This window comes from Lutzomyia longipalpis, chromosome 1 (assembly GCF_024334085.1).
Source record: "Lutzomyia longipalpis isolate SR_M1_2022 chromosome 1, ASM2433408v1".
Lineage (NCBI taxonomy): Eukaryota > Metazoa > Arthropoda > Insecta > Diptera > Psychodidae > Lutzomyia > Lutzomyia longipalpis.
The window spans coordinates 7,467,474-7,493,106 of NC_074707.1; the positions used below are offsets into that span (position 1 = coordinate 7,467,474).

General features: G+C 36.6%; 4 protein-coding genes across 8 annotated transcripts in view; 2 read left to right on the forward strand and 2 right to left on the reverse strand.

The window, feature by feature from the left end:
• Positions 1 to 15,089, forward strand: part of LOC129786358 (uncharacterized) — a 73,810-nt gene extending 58,721 nt beyond the window's left edge. For all 3 annotated transcript variants that reach the window (XM_055821318.1, XM_055821328.1, XM_055821336.1), the window contains exons 5-10: positions 90 to 276; positions 902 to 1,153; positions 7,148 to 7,264; positions 7,406 to 7,537; positions 7,816 to 8,075; positions 8,286 to 15,089. In XM_055821318.1, the coding sequence (XP_055677293.1) occupies positions 90 to 276; positions 902 to 1,153; positions 7,148 to 7,264; positions 7,406 to 7,537; positions 7,816 to 8,075; positions 8,286 to 11,586 (4,249 nt within the window). In that variant the 3' untranslated portion in view covers positions 11,587 to 15,089. The remainder of the gene's footprint in view (positions 1 to 89; positions 277 to 901; positions 1,154 to 7,147; positions 7,265 to 7,405; positions 7,538 to 7,815; positions 8,076 to 8,285) is intronic.
• Positions 15,085 to 18,155, reverse strand: LOC129786369 (FHF complex subunit HOOK interacting protein 2A-like). Its single transcript, XM_055821350.1, has 3 exons — positions 17,951 to 18,155; positions 15,702 to 17,869; positions 15,085 to 15,349 (listed from the first exon to the last, which is right to left on the reverse strand). Exons 1-3 carry the CDS (start codon positions 18,029 to 18,031, stop codon positions 15,238 to 15,240), a joined length of 2,361 nt encoding a protein of 786 aa, XP_055677325.1. The 5' UTR covers positions 18,032 to 18,155; the 3' UTR covers positions 15,085 to 15,237.
• Positions 18,156 to 18,417: 262 nt separating this feature from the next.
• Positions 18,418 to 23,082, forward strand: LOC129786388 (uncharacterized). Of its 3 annotated transcripts, none has more exons than XM_055821389.1 (5): positions 18,418 to 18,622; positions 19,001 to 19,308; positions 19,419 to 19,663; positions 20,910 to 21,098; positions 21,160 to 23,082. In XM_055821389.1, the coding sequence occupies exons 3-5, from the start codon at positions 19,573 to 19,575 to the stop codon at positions 21,264 to 21,266; spliced, it is 387 nt and encodes a 128-aa protein (XP_055677364.1). In that variant the 5' UTR covers positions 18,418 to 18,622; positions 19,001 to 19,308; positions 19,419 to 19,572; the 3' UTR covers positions 21,267 to 23,082. The 3 variants fall into 3 exon arrangements, with proteins under 3 accessions (XP_055677364.1, XP_055677347.1, XP_055677355.1); XM_055821372.1 differs by having other exon boundaries at positions 18,431 to 18,622; positions 19,531 to 19,663; XM_055821380.1 differs by having other exon boundaries at positions 18,431 to 18,622; positions 19,536 to 19,663.
• Positions 22,002 to 24,590, reverse strand: LOC129786378 (protein Mpv17). Its single transcript, XM_055821361.1, has 2 exons — positions 24,108 to 24,590; positions 22,002 to 23,668 (listed from the first exon to the last, which is right to left on the reverse strand). The coding sequence occupies exons 1-2, from the start codon at positions 24,360 to 24,362 to the stop codon at positions 23,303 to 23,305; spliced, it is 621 nt and encodes a 206-aa protein (XP_055677336.1). The 5' UTR covers positions 24,363 to 24,590; the 3' UTR covers positions 22,002 to 23,302.
• Positions 24,591 to 25,633: the final 1,043 nt, after the last annotated feature.

Genomic DNA, 25,633 nt, shown 5'->3' on the forward strand with positions numbered 1-25,633 from the left:
CTCAGATATCTATTCTTCCTATATATATATTATCCTTGCCTATATTTGCTATATAATAATAGATTTTCCGCTTTCCCTCATGCTCATAGTCACTGCAATAAGACAACCACATACGAAGCACCGGATTACTATCGATGCGATGAGCCGCCACCACCCCCTGAACCCCGCCTTGTTATCCTCCAGCGAAGTCCTACGATGGGATTTGGCTTTGTGGCAGGGAGCGAAAAGCCAGTCATTGTGAGGTTCGTCACAGAAGGAGGTCCTAGTGTAAATAAGGTAATTATCCCAGAGGATTTTCAATCAACAAGTATACCCATGCATGACTATATGCTTTCATGTGAAATCAATGTATGAGCATACTAAATTGGGGTTTTAGTTAGATTAGCCTATTAAATTTTGCTTCATGATTCTCCAGAACTATTTTACACTTTATTTTAAACTTTAATTGTAATAAAAGAAATACTTCTTTTAGTTAGAAAATATAGTCGTGAAACGCGAAAAATAGGTAGTCATGTAGTTCTTCCTCAGAGGATTTATTTTAATTATCCTTTTATTTGTTAATCGTGATTAATCCTTCACACAGATTTAACAAATAAAAAAAGATGCCCCTTTACTATTTTAAGACAATCCAATTAAGAAACTTTTCTATGCTAGAACAGGTATATAGATAAAATGCATTTTGTATTTCGAAAGAAATTCCGCGTGGGATACAGACAGAGTGGGCTGAAGCATAAAAGAATGATGAGGAAAATTCTGCACTAAAATTTCACTATAATTTCCACTTGGGAGATAAAGGCAGCAGAGCTTCCCTGCTATTTGTAGTGCTGCGCGAGCACTCTAGCGTTATCCTCCACTTTAATAAACAATAGTAACTAATTGTAAATTCATTAAATCGTTGCAGCTGGAGCCTGGTGACCAGATACTCGCCGTGAATGGTGAGGATGTGAAAGATGCACCACGGGACCGTGTTATTCAGCTGGTGAGATCATGCGAGAGTCAAGTGACGCTTCTGGTGACTCAGCCACCCGTGAATGGAGCCACAGGGAGAAAATCCACCCTGCTGTCTGCTGGGAAAAAAGCCAAATTGCGAACACGTCCCAGCCGTGTTCGTTTTGCAGAGAGCGTCTGTGTAAATGGAGCACCACTATTTCCGGTTTGTGGTGACATTTTTTTATGCACTCCACTTTTAAGCTCCTTTTTTTGCCATTCGCCACATACCTACATTTAATCCTGAAAATGCGATATTGATTTACATAAACGTTCTTCGCAACCATACACCCCACATGAGTTCTTGGTCCCTATCAGCAAATTCAAGCTAACTATTGTAAAAAAAAGCTCACTATTTGAGCTTTCCAAACATACATATAAATTCTGAAAAATGCAGATGAATGAGAAAATCTAATTTTCCGAATAATATTTATTGCCCTATGGAATTCCAATTAAAAGATAAAAGGATACCTACTACATTAGTATATATGGAGTAGCATCCACTATATTTTTTTGAATTGAGTTGATTTTTAATTTGCTTAAAAGCATCAGTTATTCCTTCCCGTACTTTTTTTTTAACTAAATTCTGCGAAAAACGGCGATATGGGTGAAATTTTATTTCAAAATTGGATACTATCGAAAATAATTTATATTTCGCACAAGCTTTATAACATTTTTCAACTGGGTGAGATTTACCTTAAGGGGGGTCTCTTGGGAAATCTGTTAGAATTTACACATTTTTAATGTTGTCATTTTCTTGGGGTTTTTCTTAAACTTGGATATCCGATTATGGTTACATTTGTAGCCTAGTTATTGAAGTGTAAGAAAATCTCTTTTCGCCATTTTAGGTGCGACGCCATCTTGTAGTTTTCCGGCTTTTCCGCAGAACTGCCCTAAAACACAAAGGTAGGTTTTTCTCAGGATCTACTGGATGGATTTTGATGGGGTAAAAAGCAAATGAAAGAGGACATACCCGTGCAGATTTTGATATACCAGAATTTTGAATTTCCATTCTGGGGCTGAGAAAAGTGGAAAAACGTCAAAAATATCTGAAAAAAGTCACATTTTTCCACTTTCCTCAGCTCCAGAGTAGAAATTCAAAATTCTGGTACATCAAAATCTGCATTGGTATTTCCTCTTTCATTTGCTTTTTACCCCATCAAAATCCATCCAGTAGATCCTGAGAAAAATCTACCTTTGTGTTTTGAGGAAAATCTCAAGATGGCGTCGCATCTAAGATGGCGGAAAGTGATTTTCTTACTCTTTAATGATAAGTCTTTAAATGTCACCAACACTTGAAAACTGTGTTTAAGAAAAACCCCAAGAAAAATTAAAATATTTAATTTCACCAGCTCTCAAAAGAGACCCCCCTTAAACTTTTAGGCTTTAAATGTTCGTCATTTTCACACAAACAGCAATATACTACCCCTAGAATAATATAAAATAAATAGACTAAATTCGAGTTTAGCTGTGGGAATCCCCACATGCCAAAAATACATATTATCTCTATCGAGAGCTTCACTCCGCGGGTGGCCATGGGATTAAACTATAGCAGCGGGATACTAAAATACCTAAAACTAACATTTCTGTCAATTTACCCTTTCGTACCCATCTGTTGTGTACCAAATGCGTTGCACACAGTCCACACGAGAAAACAATGATTTCTATAGCCCCATTCAGTGCTTTAGCTATCAAAAGGATATTTATCATAGGGCATCCCCATTTCACTGGATATACTTATTCATCTCGCCAACACGGGATTAGTCACTTTTTGGATATCTCTCTAAAGGGAATAATGTATAATAGAGTGGGTGGAGACGTAACAGACCCACTATATATGTATATACTCCCTAATTCTGAATAAAATACATTGGGCAAATTTTGTACAAGTTGAAGGGAGAATTTCATACAATTAGACGGGACTTAAAGTAACTCCAAGTGTCCCTTTTGATTTAGATGCACAGAAACCTCAACAAAGTGTCGTAAAATACATAGAGATGGATACGTGAAGGAGATTGTAAAGCTACCTCCGCAGCAAGTGGAAAATGGAATAGTGGTAAGCTATTGTCTCTCTGGGAAATCCTCAAGTTTCCTTGTGCCATCTATACATACCTATACAACACATCCAGCAACTACATAGCAATTTTGTGTGAAAAGTGCTTCTCACAGCGTATAAAGGAAGATCCTTTCCACTGGGATATAGGGGGCTCGTTGAATATATATTCATCTATGAGTCGACATCATGGTAAACAATTGTCTCCCCTGAAATTAATCGCATATGGCAGACGGAAGAGATACTCTGTGGACTTATGTTGAAAAGAATTGTGCGATGATTGTTTAAGGATTATGTGATTCCCCGGAGACGGTGGGATTCGAGGAGGAGTTTCAAATTGATTCCACAACCCCATAAAGAAGGAAATACCTTTTTTGGTCTTCCACTTTGCTGGTATTGAAGAGTGAAAAAAATCCAAAGAAAAATCCCTAAATTCAATATCCACCCCAATTCTATCTCCTGTGACCACATTGTTAATTAAATTTTCCCCCATTCTTCTTACGGGGGGAGTACGTTGCTGATAACAAGGGGAAAAAATGTAAAGGTGGCAAAGATTGCAGTAACGGAAACCATAAAATTTTATTATTGATTTTTATTGAGAGTAATAATTGATAGGCATATTGTGGAGAGAATTATATAAGAATTCAATATTGGAGCTATTAAAAAAAACGAGCAAAAGAAGCGAGTAATATTGGGGCACGAGGTTTCCGTGGGAGCACGTATTGAAGCCTATTCAAAGTGAATGAGAAAAATTACAACAATAAATTCACAAATTGAAGAATAATTTGAAATAAGAGCTAGATTTATGGAAACATAGAATGTTTAGTCAGAAACAGGTAAAACTGGGTGAAAAATGGAAAAGAAATTTATTCAGGTAAGCCTAAGCTTATCAAATTGTTATTGATTTCAAAGTTGTTTACCAATAAATTTCCCAAATAATCCTATTGCTGGATTTGAGGCGAAGTTTTAAACAAACCACAAGTCTGAATAAAGCGATTAAGTATTATATTTCAGACTAACACTTATGCAGATACTTTTCGTTTTTTTAGGGCCTTTAGAACTTTGATTTACCTTACAGTTGAATTTAAAAAAACTTATTTTTTACAAAAAAAATACATTATAAGGTACAAAAATATAAAGCTCACAAAGGATGGTTTCAACTCATTTTCAATATCAGTTGCTTTTTTCAGAGGGTCACCACAAGTAAAAGTATCTCCATGGCCCCCATGGGAGGTGGGAAGAAAAAAATATTGGAGTATATTATTTGTGTTCATTGAGGTTGTCATCAAGGGACGTTGTGGGTGGAAAGTATATGGATTTTTTTCCATTGCAATGGGGGTAAGATTCTCCAGAATCACTCCCTCGAGACATAGCGAGGGTGTTGTTTGTGCAAAAAAAATGAAGTCAATGGGAAGTGGTTATAAAGGCAATAAAGTGCACATTAGAGCCCACAAAAGTGGTGAATCGTAATGATTTATCACTGATATTCACACCGCGATGCTACCTGAAATTGTCATTAATGAAACTACATCTTAGTTGATTTTTTTCTCACCTACCCGACAAGTAGCACGTCTGTGGCTGAAAAGGCGTATACTGTAATGCATAAAAGGTGAATGAATGGGGAAAGGCGGTGTGGAATTGTGCCAGCACTGTGCGATAATTGATTCAGTCGTACCTGGGTAATAAATTGAATTCCCTCCAGAACCCACTCCCAATAGCGCATTTGCTGCGAGAACATAAAAATGTTGATACAGTCTTTTGATGGAGCAAAGTGGAAAAGTGGGGAAGATTAAGAAGAACAACATCGGATGTTTTGTGAATAAAAATGCAAAAAAGGAAGTCTTTTTGCACTATAAGACACCCAGGTGAAAAATAGCGGGATGTTTTTTGTGTAAATGAGGGTTTGGACCATTTACTCATTCCACCCACACCACCCTCTCCCCCCCACCACATTTCCCGTCCCACACTCTCACCGCGAGAAAGTTCATACAACAACTTCATTGTTTCCCAGAATTTCTCCACTTTGCCAGCTTTCTTCTTCTGTATACGTTCATCCTGAGCCTGCGAACCCTGCGAACAGAAAGTTTCAACAAAAGTCTCATTAATTAGCATCACATTTATATGCAACATTCCCCTAACAATCTCATTACGCAGATACTGCGGAACAAGGAGTAAATTTAGTGTGGAATTTAATTTTATATTTTTTTTTCTTTACACACCCACCAATGCTGATGATTAAAGTATAATGATTGATATTCGTCGTCAAAGTTGGATGAAGGGTATAGAAGGGTGAGAAAAAAAGCGATGGGTGGGGGAGAAAAATTATAGATCCTCTCTCGGAAATGGTCATTTATCATTGTTTTATCGGCTCTTCATGTTCATGGATGAAGTAGTGCGGCAACAAAGGGTGGTTTTCCGCATAGCATATCATTGGAAATTCAGGACAACAAACCGGGATATGGGTATTCGCAGTGCTTTTTAGTGTCTCACCAGTACCCACAATACTTTTATAGTATGTTGTATGTGGGTGGTGAATGAACCAGAGAGAAGGACAACCACTTTCGAGGAATTTTCCAGCATGGATGATTGTTGTATCTTCCACCGTATAACTCCTTCCAAGAACATCATCACCATCTTCCTTACTCCGCTACTTTTCTTCGTTTCTTTTTTTTCCTTTTGGATAATGCGATAAGGACGTGTCCTGTCCTTCTGTTGGCACTATAATACACTTACACTCAAAACGTGTATAAATTCCATCAAACCGTAAAATTAATACCATTACGCCAACATCAATGGCAAAACGTACTCAAGTTCATGGCTCGTGGAGAGTCATTTTCTGCACGTTTTGAGTACATCTCATCCAAATTGCTCCATCTTTATGCTCTTGGAAGACTAAAAATATATTTTTAGGAGCTTTGTCAACATTCAAATAGAAAGGTTTCATTTGTTATGTAAGGTCAGGAGGAGAGAAAGACCGCATAAATAGAATTACTTACAATTGAATCACAAAGTTCTGACTGCGAGACAACAAAGCTCGTAGTTTTCGATTAAAATATTTGCCAACATAGTGGATTCTGAAGTGAAATGAAGTAAATCAAGTCAATTTGTGAAATTGACTAAACAACCCCAAACCTATCCGCATTAAATGGAATTTCAGCAATATGATCTTCTATACAACATATGTCAAAACATAAATTTAACGCAACTATGCATTATCTAAGATTTCTCTCTTGAAGCTCCTCCTATTAAGTTCATTACACGTTTCTGGGTAAATACAGTATCCTGATAGCATACAATTCAAATAGCTACCTATAACACCATAATATATTTAATCTCATATCAGTATCACAAGATACATGATCTCACACAGGCATTCCATTACAATTTACTAAATATACGAACTATAATAATTTTATATAGAATAATCCAAAGGCACTATATTTCATCGCAGAGGAAACCCTCTAAAATTTTATATTTCCTCAACATATTCTTAAGATGAAAAAAAGACGGGGAAATTTGAAGGGTATCATGATATCCTCACTGACAGAGAGTAGCGCTTTTCTTACATCCGCATCACATGTACTTCAGGGGGATTTTATCAGAATCTTTATCTGGGGTAATGTTACATAATCCCCACCAACTCAGCTTAACATTTCCTAAGCCTCACTGTCAAAACCCACCCTCACGTGCTTTTTTTGTACATGAAATCTCGCGATTTATTGGAATATTAGTACACAAAAAATATGTAATCTACCTTCCACGATAGCATGAATTAGTGAGGATATCTTTAACATAAGAGGGTTGGTGTTTCAACCTGCGCGGCCATATGGATGGGGATTGCGATAGCCCATGAAAATGATGAATTGAAATGATATTAGCGATATAAACTTAACATCAATTGGTCGTATAGCTTTCGCAAGAATCTCTCAATTTGGTATTACTCTCGGGGAGTTGTCGCAATTTGCTGATGATGGACCAAAATTGTGTTGTATGGCGGTTTTTTTATTATTATACTCATAACATTTATTGGCTGCTTCGTATTTTATCGCACGCACTGGATCCCAGGCCACGTAGCATTTATATGTTTTAATTTCTCATTTGAAATAGCCATCAGCATTTTCACTTGGCGATCTCTGTGTCCCTCCAATGGCTAACGTGCTGAAGGTTTTCCTGGAGAATGGTCAGACGAAATCATTCAAATATGACGCAACGACCACAGTTCAGGTAAAATGTGCTTAAATATTCCCACCAAGAAATATGACCGTAATCCCTTTTTCGGGAAAATATGTTGACCGAATATATTATTGGATGTTGATGTAATTAATTAATGTTATGTGGATACCATGTGGTCTCGTTGTCAAATAGGACGTCGTTACATCGCTGAGGGACAAATTGTGCTTGAGTTCCGGTGAACATTTCAGTTTGGTGCTGGAGCATGTTAAGAGTTTGAAGAGGAACAAATTGACATTGCTGGATCCGCAGGAGACCCTTGTTCGGGTAAGTGTTCCTTTAGTGCACAAATTGGCCCATTTTCCACGGCTATTAAAATAATCATGAGATCTGATTACGTTCAATATTCTCTTGATGGGTTAAGATTAAATTACTCTCTCTACATACATAAAGGGGTTGGATGGATTTGTTAAGTAAACTACCCTTGGGGAATTTTAACGATATTGTGTGAACCATCCCATACACAACCACATACCTCAATGAGATTTTAACTAATTTTTCCCACATCTCTTTCACACTGATTTTCCCCTGATTTTCCTTTAAAGATTGCTGCGCGTCCTGGTGCACACAAACTTCGATGCCTCTTCCGGGTAACTTTTGTTCCGGTGTCAGCTGCAGCATTGGCACAGAGGGACCTCAACTCACTTGATTACCTCTTCATGCAGTGCTGCAATGATGTGACACAGGAGCGATTTGCTCCAGAACTTCAACCGGATGTGGCACTACGGTTAGCGGCACTCCATATGCACCAACACGCCCTAGCCAATAATATCTCACCAGCGAAATTGACTGTTAAAACCGTAGAGTGAGTATGAGTATATGCCAACCATTAAACCCTCATAGTAGCACCCACAATTCCCACTATAACCACCCTCTTTATAATCTTTCATTATTATGCGCTTGTCAACAATTAATTTTTTTTTCAAAACTAATTCAATTTTTTTAATATAAAAATAAAATTATCTGTTGAAATAAAATAAGATTTTAATTCTTTTGCATGAATTCTTTGTTACAGACGAGAATTTGGACTGGAACGTTTTGTGCCTACATCGCTCATTGAGGGTATGAAGAGGAAAGAACTTCGACGGCTCATAAGTCACTTCCTCAAGCTCAATACCCAAATGACGGGTTCGTCGAAGATGCTAACGCAGCTCCAGGCAAAGCTTCACTATCTCGACATTATATCCGGCCTGCCCAGCTATGGGGCAAAATGCTTCAGCACAAATCAACGTGATGGTGTTGAGCGTGTTCTTCTAGTCAGTCCACGGTTTGGTCTTAGCCAAATTGCCGGCGTAAGGAATTCCGTGCCACAGCCCATTTGCAATCTCGAAGAGCTAATAAGGGTGATTGTAAGCAGAGAAGATGACATCTCATACTCTGTGGTTGTTTTCATGGAACCCGATCGTCTTGTTACGTTCCTCATGGAAGATCGGGATGCTATAGAATTTGCCCTTGTTCTCGCTGGGTACTACCGTCTAGCTGCTGGAAAAGAACTCAATTTGGAGATGGAGCGAGAAATTGTTATTGAGGACATTGCTCCACCCTATCTGTCCCAGCATTCGGTTGTACCAGCATATTGGAGCTACCTTCCCACATCACCTGGTAGAACGTACAGCATGGCCTTTTCTATGCCACCACCCTATCATTCCACAAAGATCATTAGCGCTGCCTTGAAGGTGGGTGAGCATCCGAGCAATTGCGATCGCAACATGAATAGCACCCTGTCGAATAACAATCACAAAACCCCACAAATTGGTGAGGATGAATTTGGATTTGATCTACACAGCGTCATGGCGATGGAGATCCTTGAAGATACGGGCAAAACCAATGGGTATCATGGGTTAGTTGAGGCTCGCAATGAGGAAGTCATGAGGAGAGTTGCAGAAATGCAAAAAATGGTTGAAACATCCGAACGCTACCTCAGTGAACAAGGTGAAATGCTCAATGATCAGGAATCCAACGCCAGCCTCAGGCTTCCATGGCGACAGACTAGTGTCGATCTTGACAGTGATTGCGATAGCATGAACAGCAGTAAGTTATCGTCGAATGAAGATACAGCTCCGGCTCCACTAAAACACAGTGATTCTCTAATTCTACTTGCTGAATGTATTAGCCAAGATCTCACGGGAATCACGAATGACTTGAACTCCATATGTGGTTCACCATTTTCCGAGATGAATGGCAAAACACAGCAAGGTACCCCAAAAGTACAGCGCCGAATGCAAGGACTTAGTCAGCTATTGAGTGATCTTCAAGCCCTAGGGACGGACTGTTCGCAGAGCGAAAGTGACTCGGAGTCCCTGTACTCCCCAAATAGTTCCCCAATTCATAGACAACAAAATCCCCAATTCGGCAAGTCCAGCAATACGAAGACAATAAGAACAAGTTTTGGCCTCCACAGTCCCGATAGTTCCGTGCTAGGGGGTGACAATAAGGATACCAACCTCAAGGAGTACCTCCGACAATTGAGGGAGGCAAGCAATAGTGACGTAAGTGGCACTGATACAGATTTAGCGGCAAAGAAACTATCCGAACTCTATGGTTTCGAACTCTGTGATGATACACTCATTGAGACTGATCCCGATTTGATAGATTTAACAGCCATACCCCCTCCGCAGACACCCGATGAATTGGACGCATTGACGGTAATTGATGCAGCACCCATGGGCTTTGGGGACACTGCCAAGTGCCCACCAAAGAGCCCTGCAAAGGAAGAAGATGAACTAGAGAAGTTTCTCGCACAAGTAATTATTGCACCACCCACGCAGAAGATTACCCCAGCTAAGGAATTGACTCCGGAAGAGATACTCTCCTTCATCATCCCCCCACCACCGGGATTGGGTGATGAGGACACCACAGATGGGAGGATAAAAGAGACTGAACCACCTGTGCCAAGTAATGGAGTCAAAGAGAATGGCTCAGCACCTAAATGCAATGGAAACATTCCGTCAACAATGCCCAGGAGTTTTCCCACGGAGAATCTTTACAGCAACACAAGTGCTTACGAGAAACTATCAAAGCCAGGAAATCAAGAGCAGCAACAACACAATCATGTGATTGAGTATTCAACTGTGGATCGAAAAGGACCTTTTTCTTGCTGTACTAAATCAAAGAAGGAGGAACCATTGAAAATATCTGAAGAGAATAGCGACAAAGAATCCAAAACTTTGACACCCCCACCCAGAATGTGTCCTCACACCACGTCTTTTGCAATTCCCGAACGTCCGCCCAAAAGTGCTGAGCTACAGCTCAAACTCAATTCACCCCCAAGGAATATTCCGCAATCGCCAAAGCTCAATGGCGTCAGCAGTTCATCATCCACAAACAGCTACTACGACATGGATCCACCAAATCTCCCGCCACGCTTCGAGGATAATCCACCACCACTGATGACACTCCCTCCAAAAAAACCACCTCTGCCTCCGGTGCCATTGAAACCCAGCAACATCCGGAGTCCTTTGCCCATTCTGAAGAATAGCAATACACCCTGTGGGAGTGAGAAGAGTTCTCCTGTTCGTGTGGCAGGGATTAGCTCCCCCCATTTTCATCGGCATCCCAATACCTACAAGGATATTGATAGGGCATTCAATACAAGCAGCAGTACAGACTCATCGCCAACTTCTTCAGCCCGAGGGTTCACCAATGGCCATAATCGTTCCAACAGCGACTGCCCACCAGTGTGTTTGCAGAATCCTCCCAAAGATTCCCGGCCGCAACTCTCACTCCTCTGTTCACCCCTAATGTCGCGCAGAAATGTTAATATCTCCCTTTCCAGTAACTCCTCGCCAGCTAGTTCGCCTCAGTTGAGCTCCAAAAATGGCCATGTGATGAGTCCTGAAACTCTACTGGCGAAAACGGATGTCGCCATGGCGGGACTTCTGGTGAAATTGGACCAAATTGCCGCCATGTGTTCAGCCGCACAAGCTGCTGGTGGAGGCATTTCTATTGATGAGGAAAAATTTCAGGCAGCTCGAGATGAGTTGACTGATCAAACTCTAGCTCTTGTCACAGCCTCAAAGCTCCTTGTTGTTGCTCTGAGTGACCCATCTCTCGCATGTCTGCCTGAGCATCTTACATCCTGCCTCACAGCTCTCCGGAGGATTACAGAGCTGGCTCAAGATATGACGCGCCATACATCTTCACCGCTGCAGACGCGCAACATTGTCCTCAAAGTCCACGACGTAGCGTCGAGTTTCCGAGAATTGGCTGGAGTCAAAATTGGCGTCCTCGGTGCTGGCCAGCTTGCCCTCCAAGCTGAATGCTTAGCCAATATGCTGGCCACTCTCCTTCGAAGTCTTCGCGTCTTCTCTCCATAAAGCACGCGAATATTTTAAATGCGTATCCATTTATAAGAGCTGAAAAAAATTCCTCTAAAGGTATGTAAAGAATAAAATAAATTCTCGTGTGAATGTTCTGTAAAAAAAAATAATTCGAAAACTTTCATAATGGTGCATTATTTTGTAATAGTAGTAAATTTTAGAAAAAAAAATGTCGAAGAACTGCTTCACTCTCTCAGTAAAATTTTATAATCTTGTGAAAATTTCTCAATCAAAATCAGTTGGTGTTCCACTTCGTGGCCAACACCAAGTATTTATTATATAGACTTCGTGGTCATGTTGAAAAAAGAAGGACACTAGAATTATGTACAATAGGTAAATGCAAAAATGTCCCTTTTGAGAGAATATTAACTACCTGCACATGACTAAATTTTAATTCAGTTTAAAATTGCAAAAAAATGTTGAATTACGTGGCTGCATGTGGGTGGAAATTTTGCAACGAACAATTACATTATGAGTAAAAATTCACGGAAATATGTTCATGTTTTTTGCTCTTTATCATCCTCTTAGTTGCGTTTAATGCTTTACATGTTTTTGGGATAAAATAATAATCTTTACGTGGAAGTTGTGAGTTCTTTTCAATTGGTCCCCAATCGATATAATCTCCGCCCTTATGGTCGAAACATTAATTAGATCATTGATTGGTTCCCGAATTTGATATGATTAAAATTACAAAATTGCGCAATTAGCTCAAATTAGTTTCATAGCCCATGTAAAGCAATTATCTGCAGCAGTATCAAATGATTTTTGAAAAGTTATTGATTTTTAATTACAATACTGTGTGATGTTGGGAATATGTTGGGGATGAGGGGTTAATTAAATGATTTAAAATTTAAAATAATTTCATTGGCATTTTTTAAATACAACTGGTTTTTTTTAACTGAAGCTCCCATTAAATAAACTATTTTGTTAATTCTGGTTTTAGAATGAATCAAGTATTAAGTTGTGCCAAATTTCATCCCAATAAAACTTTCTCTTAAATAGTATAAAATACTACCTCAAATAAATTCCCGATAAAAACAACTAATTCTCACTAAAAGGACATTTTTGCTACTTCATGAATTTCCATAGGCAATTATTATATTGCATGTCTATGTGTGAATAAAAATAAAATTCGTGATTTTATCATCTCAATTATATCGTATTTATGTTTAAAACCATCCCATGTCATTGCCATAATACAAATTGTTGGGACGAGGTGAAAAAAGAAGAAGAAGAAACATAAAACAACCACCCAAAAATTCTTTTGATGTTCCTCCATCCCCATAATAAACGTCCCCACGATATGAACCATATCTTTACCCTTAAAAGACTTTCTCCCCTTTACGAAGAGCAGTGAATTCTTTTACAAAATATTTCACGGAACAATTCCCCAAATGATCACAATGCAATTACAGAAATATTTAAGAAAAAAGAAGAACAAACCCACCCCCCTTTCAGAGTGGAGAATGTTTAGTGTGTGTATAGAAAAGAATTTATCCCACATGGAATATCAAACTCAAAAGCATGGGACTCAAATTAATCAATAGGGCAAATTAAGCAGAACATTTCTTTTTTTTTGGAAAATATAGAAAATAAATAGAAGAAAAAATAATAAGTGTGCAATTTATCAATAAAATGAATGTTGCATGTTATATCCACTTCAATATATCAAAGAAATTCCATCACCGTGTAATTTTCTTGTTTTTCTTTCTTCTTCACTCTATTTACGTATAATTTGGTGCCATTCCACATACCGTCGCAAAAAAAACCAAAAAAAAATACCGGCAAAAAGGCTAACATAAAATTAAACCCAGGACTCATACATACCTAAACATAAAATTCAGTATACATACTGATTATTTTATGCAAATTATGTAAATGCAAAAGAGATAATAATTTTAAATCCTGATGAAAATTCATATCATTTTAAAACCAACATACTTTTAAGGATGCTTTCTTGTTATATCATAAAATTTACATAAACACTTTTGCATAAAAAGTTATACAGAAATTGTTAAACATTTTACATTTTTTTTTTTGTTTAATGATTATGTGAAAAAAAATATTAATAAAATGTAAGATGAAAAATTTGCGAGAAAGTTGGCGAAAATATTTAAGCTTATTGTAGTCCATTGAAGAAGATTCTACTAAGACTCTCAGCAAAGATCAAAAAATGTTTTTTCAAAAAGTTGAGTTCAAAAAAATTTAAAGGACTAATAAAAAAATTTTTTGTGGAATAATTAGAAAAATTGAATATTTATGTTTTATTTTTAAAACTTTATAGGGACTACATTATGCTTAAAGTTGCACTAATAGCCTCATAAATTTATTCCAAAGTTCTTTTTAAATAGATTACCTTAATAATTAAACCTACATACATACACATATAGTTAAAAGCTTTAGGTTATGCAAAAATAATTGACCAATACAATAATATAATTAATTTTTGTTATAAGAAAAGAGATATAATAGTTTGTAGAAAAGTTATATTTTAATAACTGATTAATTTGTTTTTAGCGAAAGAGTTCTTACTAGTCACCGGAGAGAAAATGTGAAATTGTCCCAAATAAAAAAAAGAAATGATGGAATTTGAAACATATTATTTTACATGGAAAAATAATGCAAATTTATTGCAAAAAGAATGAAAATATAGGAACTAAAATTACATTTTTAAAAAATCTTTATAATACAAATAGCCATTTGTCTAAAATGCAATTTGATGAATATTGAATATTTACAAAACCAATATTTCTATATAATATGGTATGGAATTATACTATTATACATACATACATATTGCATAATGAAATAGCTTCTATATTAAAGAGAGTGACTAAATTGCAATGAATTCTACACAATTGTGCAGAATAAAGGAGGAAACAGCATTCAGTTAATTTTTCATTCCATAAGCCTATATTTGTAAATTAATTTGATAAATTACCACATGTAGCAAATTGAATTTGTGCTATATATAATATTTTATTTACCAACCATAATTGCCATACACCAGTGGACAAAATATTATACAAAAACATGAAACCAAAAATCTACATTTATATATTCATTGTTTATGAAGAATCTCTATAAATAATGTTGCTTTTTTACCTTTTAGTAGGACTATTACATTTTTGTATATAGATATAATATCATATAAACTATCCTGCGAGGATGAGTGTTTCACTCACCCATGTCTTGGTTTGTTTTAATTCTTACTAATTTTATTTTTGAATTTTTTCTCACATTTTGTTTAGGAAAGAAATATTTAAGAAAAAAAAAATGTTGTACATACTTGATTGCAATTTTATCTATATAATTATACCTACTAATTGATGATAAATTGAATTTTAAATTAAACACTGTTACACATTATACAGTTCTCACAGCATAAACAATTTAAAAAGAAAAAGAAGGTATATAATACACGTTAGATTATAAAGGAAAAAAAAATTGTCGAAATTGAGTAAAAACTAATAAAACTAGTTAACAAAGAGGAAATTAAACATAAATCTTTTATTTACCTACAATACGTACATCTTAAAGTGCCCCGCCCTCTCCTTATAAACGAATGAAATTGATGTATTTCTCAAAAGTATGAATGATACAAATAATATTATCTTTTAGCACGTCACACGTGCAATGAAGTAAACATTATTCAGTTGATCTATTGTACTTTACAAAGGCGATTGCAGCTAATTCCTTGCAGAACTCCTTCAGGACGACAATGGCTTCGAAAAGCATTTCATTCCTATCGGAAGGTTCACTGGAATAATACAAAAAGCATTCAATATATAGGGCAAATTGTTTCAAGGATTAAATGCAATGAAATCCCCATAAATCTTTGCAATTCAATTTATGGACTTTTTGCCCGAGAAATCAATAAAATGCATTCTGTATTAATTTATTTAATTCTCAGTATAGTCTTCAGAGAGACTTCACAAGGAAGTAAAAGGGAGAACTAATTAAATTCCTTTTTAAGTTGATTAAATTCACTACAACTCTAAAGTAAATTTTATTGGAGTTTTGTAAAAGAAAATGTTTTTTTTTCAATCATTTTTTTTAAATTGAAAAAAGTTTAATATTTAGCAAAGAAAAATAAAGAGAATATTTCTCACCTAATTAGTGGTGGATTAGTTAGAAGTCTCTCCTCTGTTTGAGCTATTTTCTCCTGAAAGCCCTCAATGCGTGGAATTTCAAGGAGTAGCTGCCTGGCTACATCTTGTAGCACCGACCAAAGTGTTGATGCTCCAGGTGCCACAGAAATTTCCGGATTTAGGAGAATTTCATGAAGATAGGGATGTGGAAGGAGAGCAAGTTTCGACATTACAGCAATAATTCCAAGGTTGAATTCATACGGTTGTGTTGGCATGCAACGAATGTGCCTGAAGAGGAGCTTCAGGAGAGGTCCTTCGTAGAAATTCTCCTCGGAAATACCACTGTCATTGCACTGGGATTCCCTCTTTGGTCCACGTGAGGGTACAACAGCTCCCGAAATGGGTGAGATGCATTCGGGTGTTGCATCCTCCTTGTCCGGAAAGATTGCCTCAATGGGCCAATTGAAGTTTTCTGTCTTTTTTATCCAAGTCTTGTAGTGCTGATTGGCATCCTTCATGTATTCCTCATAGCACGTGCCAACACCCTCATTGACCATTTGTCGCGGTAGCAAGAGAAGGAAACAATTGATGATCTTCATAATATTACTGGGTGCCAGTGTACGCGATTTGATGGCAATTGTGGCACTTCCGCGTCTCTTTTGACGCTCATCCTCCTCATCTGACCACGTCTGGGTCGTCTGAGTCGTTGGATCGCAATATCCCCGACGATTTAGGTAGCAAAAGAGCATCGCATGGAGAATTCTCTCATTGGGATTATCAAGTAGGGATTCGACAAAGAGGAGTGTGTGGAAAACAAGGTGAGTGTTGTACTGGCAATTATCAATGAGAATGGTCAGGAGGCAGTCTCCCCCGACAATATCAGAGATATTCTCTTCAGCCACGAGCCACGTGGCGATTTCATTTAAAAATGCCGGTGAGTGAATTTGACGCACAATTTTGGCCATTAGGAGAAGCATAAAGGGTGCATTTGCATCCAGAAGCGATGGTTCAATGTAATACTCCAGTACCAAATTGCGGAATTTATCACCCAAATGGGGATGAAGATTTTCACATTCTTTCGATACGCAATCAGCATAGTCGAGCCATGCGAGAAATTCCACCAGCTGGGGGCGTCCTATGAATTCCGGGGCGTCTGAATCACGTGGATTGAGCCCCCAAGAGACATTGGCATCCTCAATATCTTCAGGATTCATATCCTCAGGAATTCTCTGGCAGAGATACCACACTTTTTCCATAAGGTACGTTCCAAAGTCATCGAGGCTACCCTTCATGGCGCAACAGGAGAGATCAATTGAAGGGAGGGAAGTCAGAATGAGGGCTGCCTCACCGGCACGTACTACAATTGTATGATCCGGACTGTCTAGGTACAGCATTATGGTTTCCAAGAGTGTGAAACGATCCTCTTTATCGTCACAATCACAGGTGAAGGGGGGTGCTTTGGAACTTGACACACTATCGCGATGACTCGAATTACTATCACAGACTTCTGGATCTGGCTGGTCTGCCTGTTCTGGCTGACCATTTGGTGTGTTATCACTCGTGGTGGACACTGTGGGTTCTTCTGGCACAAGGGAAATCCTCTTTGATTCCTTTGAGCAATCAAACAGAGGATTCCTAACTGGTGTCTTTGTTGGGGACATCCCCCTGAGGGTTGATGTAAGCGGAACTAAATGCTGATGCGATGGCAGGAATAAATTAACATAAGACGGATTCTTCCGGACTAGGGCAGCCACGGTGCTCAGAAGGAGAATCTCTTCCTTCTCATACGGTGACCCATTTCCATTGCACAGTGTCAGGAGTTTCTGCAGTGGAAGAAAGACACTGCTGTGATTTATGGGTGGATCATCGAGACACGAGAGGAATCGTCGAATCCATGACAGAATGTGAACTCTAATTCCCGGAGGGGCATCCAAAATTGCACGTTCTGCAAGAAAATCCAGTGGGTTTGTCTCCAGCATGTACTCAAGACACTCTCGAGACTTCTGGACGTCTTTCTCTGCATCTGGAGACTGCTCCTTCACAAGGATCTGAAGCATTTCTTCCAGGTGAACAGGGACATTTGTATTGGTAATGTGTACCCTGGGTAGGTCCCTATCATCTGCATAGAAATTCCTCACTATCCGCCAGTGATACTCAAAATCTTGTTGTGGAGTCGGTGGTGGTGCCAACTGGAAAATAAATCCAAGGTCTTATATCAACAAACCATAAATTCTCACGATGTTTTTGTTGCTCTAAAATTAATTCTTTACCACATCCGCAGCACTCTGGAGGGCATCTGAAAGTCTCCCAAACATCTTATCCAGCACTTTGAGTCTTCCGCAACTGAACATACAGCACTTCACACTGCACGCGTCTACAGGGACATATTTGAAAAATTTTCACAGAATTTTTCTTTGATTTTCCACCTTTTCCACAAATCCTCTATTTTCGTTTGTTAATTCTCGCCTACAAATCACAGCTATTGCAATTGACCAAAGAAATGAAATAATCTTGCACAAAGTGCGCATAGAGATCCACGAGATTTAAATAAAAAATAAATAAGAAAAATTCATGAATTATTGATTTATCACTATTGTAGAATATTTTTAAAGTTAATTAAAGGATTTCTATAAAGTTAAGTTTAATTAATTTTTAGGAGCGATGTAAGAAAAAGAATCACAAATCCTTTTAACTCGGCTCAACCGTATGAGAAGCTTATGATGCACGTCGCATGTGCCATGATGCATGCAGCATAAATGGACGATTGTATTCTCTTGTTGTGAATTTTCGTGTGGTGTGATGGAATAATAAAAAATCAATTTTAACCAATCAATAGGAGTTGAATCCAGCTATTTCGTGGTCTCGAATTAATAATTAACTCCCACAGAAGGGAGTGGTGCAGAAGATTTCAGCAAACGCGCGGGATAAACTGCGTTTTTTGGGTGAGAAAAAACTTATCCTTTTGTCTCTGTATTCCTTTTATGTGTGGAATTTTGTAAACAAGCGCAGGTTCAGGAAGAGACTCCCAATATTTATTATTTATTCACCTCGTAAGTGTTATATCACATTGCCCTCCTGGCCACCTACCACCCCCCAGGGTCATGTGGAGAATTTGTGCAGCAGCAGTGTGTGGTGCTTTAAAAGGGAAAATTAGGAAATCCATTGGCGATTTGATAGAGAGTGGAGTGAAATTCAGGGACATTGCCACCCACTCATAACTTGCACCACGCAAAAATCATTTTCTTCAATCATTTTTATGAGTCGTCTATAAAATTGCAAATGATGTGCTTATCCGTTTCTCCGTGCTGTCTTTCTTTCAGAATCTATACGACAACACAATGACGTCAATTACCGGCAATCGCACACACAGAGTGTAAAGATAGCCAAGTGATCCGGAGGCACGAGACACTGGCGTAAGTGATCTCACAAGAGACGCCAAATTTCTGCAGAGGGTATTGCTGTGGGAAAATTCGCAAGTGGAGAGAAACAAAGTCTCCTCGCTATCTACATAATTCCCATTCTGTGTACAGAAGAAATTTACACATCATCGAGAATTTATATTTTTGTCAACTGTCTGGAGGGGTGGAGAAGAGCAAGTCAAGTGTCTGCAAGTGAACCAAGTCAGATGGTATGTAGGGAATGGGAGTGAAAAGTTACCCATCGTCCTTCTTCACTTCTCTTATCCACTCTCAAACAGCTTCGTTTTTTTTTCCTTTATCTCCATAAAAACAACATTAGGACATTATTATTTCGAGTATTTCAGCATGTAGCACACAATTTCACATCATTTGCACAATTTTATATTTTTCTTCTCCTCTATTCTTCTACTCTATGCTCTTTTGTTTGAAAGAAAAGTGCACAGTGATAGAACGCAAGTAGAACGGAAAGAGAGATGCCAACGACAATGATGAAGGCAACGGCACACAAGAGAACAGGGAGAATTGCAAGGAGAATCCTGTCAAGAAAATTAAATAGGCTGAAAGGTATATTTTGTTATGGAACATTTTCATTTTATTTTCCCCCCATTTTGACCCCCTTGTCCCCTTTCAAGATGAAAAAAATAAAACAATAATAACGTGAAAATAATAAATGAGCGCAAAATGCGATTGCAATGCAACTAATGATTGAAACTAAAAATCACTTTGATCAATATTTTTCTCTCTTCCTACTTCTCAAAACATCCCCATATTGACGTCCTCCATGTGTTTTAATAGCAAGTGTTGGTCACCCTTGGGAAGTACTTGTGTATGAGCTGTGTGTGTGTACTTGCCACAGAGGAATGTTCAAAATATCTTACACTTCCCACAATATTATTTTTCCCTTTCGAGTTTTCTAATTTTTTACTAAAAAAAACAATACTAAAATACCTTTTTAGCCTTAATGGGTTAACACCTGATGTTTAAAAAGCAATCCAAGGCCAATGTAAGAGTTTTATTCTTATTCGTGTATCACTTCCTGTTTATATTAACTAAAAGAACTTCACAAAAAAGACAATTAAATTGTTAGAATAACGAAAACTTCGATATACTAAAATGTTAAATATTGATGTTTAGTACACTACTAAAGCACCTTAATATGTACATTCTAAGGTAATAAATTAAAGGATAATCTAAAGAGCGATATCAAAAAAAATACTACATGTGTAGAAATTATGTAGAATTGATATTTACATACATACCTACATATGCAATGTTTGCTCTCTAACGTCCAACATCCCGCATCTCACCATATTATAGATTTTTGCTCCCAACATGCCTCTTGTTGCTACATTAAATCCCTTCTATAACAATGTAAATGTGACAGAGGCTGTGTATAAGGGAGTGTGTGGAGTGAAAGCTTTTAGTTCTGCGGAAGCTTCGACAAGCAGGGATTAAAAGTGAAGAGAAAAATTCTCTCCTGCTTTTGAGGTGAAAGCGTGTGTCGCCCCTAAAGCGTGAATTGCTATTTTATTTAACTTAATTCTCTGTAATATCTTTACACCATTCTCTTGCACGAAGTATTTGATTGAATTTGTAAAGTTCCTAGCAATATAATTTATTATTATTTTGTCAATAATTCCTTTCACGTGTATTAAAGTGTTTGCTTTTTTATTGTACATTTTTTTTGTTTAACTCATCCCTTTGCTTATCCTCTCTCTCTCAGTCAGCTATTTTATCAAATTCTTGGGTTGGGTTCAAATATACATAACATGTTTGAAATATAAACAAAATTTTATTGGGTTGAATTTAGTGCTGAGTCTGCTGAAAATGGAAACACAAAAGGAAGAAGGTGCAGCTGCCGGTGCGGTAGATGAGAATTCGGAATTCTATAATTCTGGCAGGGTGGGCAGAAGAAATGCCCTTCCGGACATTCTCAGTGATCACTGCAGGACGAGTACTGCTGATCTACCAGATCGTCTAAATGCACTCTCAACTTCAGGTAATTTTTTCTTTAAATTTTTGACATAAAAACAATTTAAAAGAAATCTAAATTTTTACAGACAATTCATCGTCTGAGGCTGGACCCAGTGGAGTCAATTCAACACAGGCTGCTAATACAGTAACGACTAGTAGTAATACAACCCCATCAACTACAGAAAAGACCTAAACTAGCATGGATAACTTCTGCATTAAGAATCAAGGTAAATTTTAGCGCATGATGGTATTTTTTGGGACTTGAAGAAAACAATTAAAATGATGATAAGGAAACGAAAACAAAAAAAAAGAAAGCTCACGAATCTCTGCATTTTGAAAATATATTTGATAGAAAATACAAATGATACAAAAAATAAATGCAAAACCAAGCAGAGATTCATCGACACAAAATGGCCAACCTTAAAGTTCAATTTTCCACAAATTATTGGGTCCACATTTAATTAAAAAAAAGGAAAAACTAAAATGTGGGCAAAAGATTTGTTTTTTGGTGGAGCAAGAATGTTAAGATCAATGATGATTTGTTTGGTGAATCGAACTTTTGTGATTCGAGAAAATGTTGTGTGATTTTTGTATATTTTCATTGTTTTGTGAATACAAAAGGAAAGTAAAAAAAAGAAAAGATGAGATAAATATATATTAACTGTGTGAGACTATATCAATATTAAAGTTATGTCATCTTTGAGATTTTTGAGACCAAATGTTATCTAATGTACTGTCGCAGATGAGAATGCAACCTTGCCACTAATAGTTTGTAATAGGAAGACATATTATATAAAAACTATTTAAACTATCAGCTATTTTCTAGAGAAAATAACAATAACAAAATATTTGTATTTTTAATATACAGGGTACGCATATAGCCCAAGTTGTTGAGCGCCTCCAAACCCCTCCATATTAGTAGTAGTAGTAATATACAGGGTCCTAAACTAAAAACGACATAAGGATGCCCCAAAGATAATTCACAATTTTTCATAAATTTGGTAATTTTTCTTTTAATCTCACAAGCAAAAAAGCTTGAGGAACAAGAATTTATTTAAATAAATTTTTAAAATTTTTTTTCACTTTCTAATTTAATTTTCAAATTGTGAATAATTCTTGGGACACGTAAGAAATACAAAGATTTGAAAAACTTCTTTGACGATTTTATTATTTTTTTTTTTAACTATTACTACTTTGCAAAAAGTAAAACGAAGATAAATTGCATACTCTTTTGAAAAGAAAAAAAAACTATATTAGAAATTAACAGGGCTCATTAGAATTTTAAAGAAGAGAAGAGAATTCTTTGCATTTAGTAGTTGCTAAATCTTTCTCGAGCATAAATTTTTAAAAGTCGATTAACATAGAAGTTGTATAATTAGTTCCTCAAATTAAAACTTTGTTCATTCAACTTGTATAGCTAAAAAAAATGTAGAATTTATCATTAAATTTAGTAAACAAATGAAGGATTAAAAGAAAAACTCAAAAAGTAGTTTAGCAGAGAGAGAGAGAAATCATTATTACCACCGTTTCATTTTCATAATAGTCTAAATAAAGAAAAGAAAATTATATATTCCATTATTTATTTTTCAGCTTCTTTTATTTCGTCAATAGATTTATAGGACAATAAGAAAATAGAGGAAAAAAATCTACATAACATAATATATTTTAGGTAGTTTTTTTACACAGTGAGGAAAAAAATATTTGAGAAATGATGAGTGAAAAAAAAAAGAAACCAAAAAGAGAAAAATTATTTTAATTATCACGTAAGATGCTAAAAAGAAATAAATATACCAAAATTTGTAATTCGCACAATGATGCGAAGGGTGTTCATTGCGACAAAAGAATACAATGATTGGCAACAATTTGCATTACGTAAACGATATAAAAAAAAGTGAAAATTAGGAACATGATAGAAATTCTGATCTAATTGTGTAATTATTGTGCATAAATATTATTCCTTACACACACATCACAAGTAATACTATAATTAATAAATAACTCAATCTTTGTTTTTTCTTCATCTTTTTTTAACTCTGAAGAATTAAAATTATAAATTCTTTCAAAGAAAAAAAAATGTCTGTTGCACATTTATTGTATTTCGGGAAAAAAATTTAAAAAAAATGAAAAATTCGTAATCAAAGAAAAATCATTGTGTACCTCTGTCAATTGATTAAAAAGAGAAATCATTTCTTGATTGTAGAACTATATTTAAAAAAAAATGCTTTTTATTCACGTGGGTACATTCTCGCGTGATTTATTTGTTTTCCACGAGAGGTAGGTGTTCCAGAAGATAGCAACAAATTGTACAACTAACACTTGATAGTTGAGAGGGATAATTGAGAAGTTAGCTAACTGCACCCACGGCCAAATGCAGTAGTTTGTCTTGAGGATATCCACATAATCTGCCCGGATTTTATCCTCAATTTCAGGCAACGCTTGACCCTTCATCACGCCAAGAACCCCAAGAAAGGCAAGCATGAAGGTTGGGGCGAAGATAAGCTGATCCAGAGCTACCTTCTTCAACGTTTTAATCTTTACATTCCTTCCGTGAATGTGTTTGTCCAGGATTCCATACCAAAATCTCAAGCCTGGTCCCTGAAGGCAAAAAAAAATTTTTTCAGCTATTCTAAAGGTATTAAAAGAAATTATTTTGATTGGTGGCTTTCGATCATGAGATTATTGAGACTATTTATTGATTTTTTCTTCCATTTATTGGGAGCGATAAGAATTTTCCTATTCATTGATAGGAAGTGTTTTAGAATAGAATAAAATTATCTGATTCAATTTGACTTTTAGCCCCTTTGAACTTCAACATCTTATAGGTCGATTTTCCAAAATTTATTGAACTTTTAGAAGAGATTCTGATTTTTTATAAATAAAATTAAAGGATTAATGAAAAAATTGTGATGATTCTTTGTAAATATTCTAAATTCAATCACATATTTTCCCAGACTTTCTTAGGCAATTCAGGCTGCCTCATGGAAGAACACAGAATCTTAAAGGGCTAAGAGAACTAACTAAATAAGGTACTTACAGCCATAAAAAGTCCAATAGCTGAAAACTGTGCAGTCCTCAAATAATTGTAATTGTCTGTTTTCTCCACAACTACTTGCGCTATTACATCCCCGGAAGCCATCAGGATGCCCGTTTGGAGGGATTGCATAAGTAGTGGGTAACGTGTGAGGGCTTTTCTGTATCCCGTGGAAATCTGTCTAACGTTATTCTTCCCTGCTTGAAGGAAAATTGTCGACTTTGGTACAAAACGAGAAATTCTTGCAATTAGCGACATGTTTTCTGAGCACGGTTTACAAAATATTATCTAGGAGTGTTTTTGCAGTTTCTCCCAGCACTAGTACTATTGGAATAAAACAAAGGAGCACCGTGGGAATCACAGAGAAGAGTCGTGTACCCGTGACACTGGAAATTTTCGCGAAAAATCAACAGTGGAAAAAGATAATGATATTTTTCTAAATAAAGGTTTTTTTTTGTTTTAGCACTTCTGCAGCGGATTGACGTCCATCTGACATTATCAGATGTTTCCACTTGAATTATAAATTTGAAAGTTATTCGTTGAGATTTTTAATTAATTTTATTCACGTGGGCGATGTGGGGTCATTCTCGCGTGGTTTATTTGTTTTCCAGGAGAGGTAGGTATTCCAGAAGATGTCAACAAATTGTACAACTAACACTTGATAGCTGAGGGGGACTATGGAGAAATTAGCCAATTGCACCCATGGCCAAACGCAGTAATTCGTCTTGATGACATCCACGTAATCTGACCGGATTGTATCCTCAATTTCAGACAATGTTTGACCTTTCATCACGCCAAGGACCACATAAAAAGAAAATATGAAGAATGGAGCGAAGAAAATTTGATCCAGAGCTACTTTCTTCAGTGTTTTAATTTTAACATTCCTTCCTTGAATGTGTTTGTCCAGGATTCCATACCAAAATCTTAAGCCTGGTCCCTATAGGGTGAAAGAAAATTATTTTTAAGATCTTCAGCATAGTGGATGAACATAGAAGCTTAAGGGATTAAATAATTAACAAACTTAGGAACTTACAGCCATGAAAAATCCAATAGCAGAAAATTGTGCAGTCCTCACATAGTCCACATTCTTTGTTTTCTCCACAACTAACTGAGCTATTAAATCCCCAGCAGCCATCAGGATGCCCGTTTGTATGGATTCCATAAGGAGAGGATAACGTGTGATGGCTTTCTTATATCCCGTGGAAATGTGTCTAACGTTGATTTTCTTTTTTTGAAGTAAAATTGTCGATTTTGATAAAAAACCAAAAATTTTTGTAATTCGCGACATCTCTTTTGAGCACTGTTTACAAAATATTATCTAAAAGTGGTTTTACAATTTTTCCCAGCACAAAGCTTATTGGAATTAAATAAAGGAAAATTGTGGGAATCACAGAGAAAACTCGTTTACACGTGACACTGGAATTTTTCACGAAAAATAAACTGGGAAAAAATAATAATATTTTCCCAAAATAAAATCGGTTATTTTGTTTTTATAGCACACTGCGACATTTTTTTGCTACATCTGTGAT